At 35.0% G+C, this 897-nt stretch overlaps 1 protein-coding gene across 1 annotated transcript in view; it reads left to right on the forward strand.

The window, feature by feature from the left end:
- Window positions 1-897, forward strand: part of LOC107589960 (rotatin) — a 76,430-nt gene that overhangs the window by 59,065 nt on the left and 16,468 nt on the right. Inside the window, exon 43 of the mRNA XM_016278551.1 lies at window positions 309-389. Coding sequence (XP_016134037.1) covers window positions 309-389 — 81 coding nt within the window. The remainder of the gene's footprint in view (window positions 1-308; window positions 390-897) is intronic.

Raw genomic sequence — 897 nt, forward strand, 5'->3', positions numbered from 1 at the left:
CAAGACTGTTAACTAATTATGCAGTCTTAATTTAGGGGTAGGCCTATGATGGTTGAAATTAATGTATTTCTAGAAATGACAGAGGATGTTTATCTAGGAACATTCCCTATGTCAGTAAATCATGTTGCGCTACGTGCATTTGTTACGAAACGTAATTTTTGTTAAGACCTATTAATAAAACTTAATATGAAGTGTTACAATTATAATTAATACAAACAGACACAAATGTATGCATATATAAAAAAGAAGGTATTACCACTATCAGCATGATATCTTGTTCTAACTGCTCCGTCTTTGTTCAATGTCAGCAGGTGGAGAACAGCACGAGAGAGCTTAAGATGATTCTAGAGATACTGCGAAATTGCCTGTATCAACATAATGAATGCAAAGTACGTCATTTCAAATAATCTTCCCCATGCTGATTATTTGAGTAGTTAAATTCATTGTACAGTATCCGCAGACACTCTCACAGGGGTCTTGTGGGTGTGAAACACTGCGGGTTTGAAATCTTGCTGGCGTCATGCAGATTTTCTTGTAAGGACTGAGGTGCAGTCTTTACAAGAAAATACACAACACCTAGCAAGACTGTGTGCATGTAATCAGTCATGTGATCATTTCTGTGAAGTACAAAGGGAGTTAATCAACCTGAGATTGTTGAATTAATATTTCACCAATTAAACATCCCAATTTACAGCCTTTCAGTTAATGTTCAGGTGAAGAAACTATTCTCTCAAGAATGAACATTTTGTCACCATTTAATTTCCCTTCTTTATAGCCCTATTTAGATTTCATTAGGTATGCTAATTATTTTCGTGTTATGGCTGATATTAAAATTCTGTAGTTTTAAATGCAAGAATATACATACAGTGGGTACGGAAAGTATTCAGACCCCCTTAA

The sequence above is a fragment of the Sinocyclocheilus grahami genome, unplaced genomic scaffold (genome assembly GCF_001515645.1).
Source record: "Sinocyclocheilus grahami isolate Dianchi unplaced genomic scaffold, SAMN03320097.WGS_v1.1 scaffold122.1, whole genome shotgun sequence".
In the NCBI taxonomy this organism is placed as follows: Eukaryota; Metazoa; Chordata; class Actinopteri; order Cypriniformes; family Cyprinidae; genus Sinocyclocheilus; species Sinocyclocheilus grahami.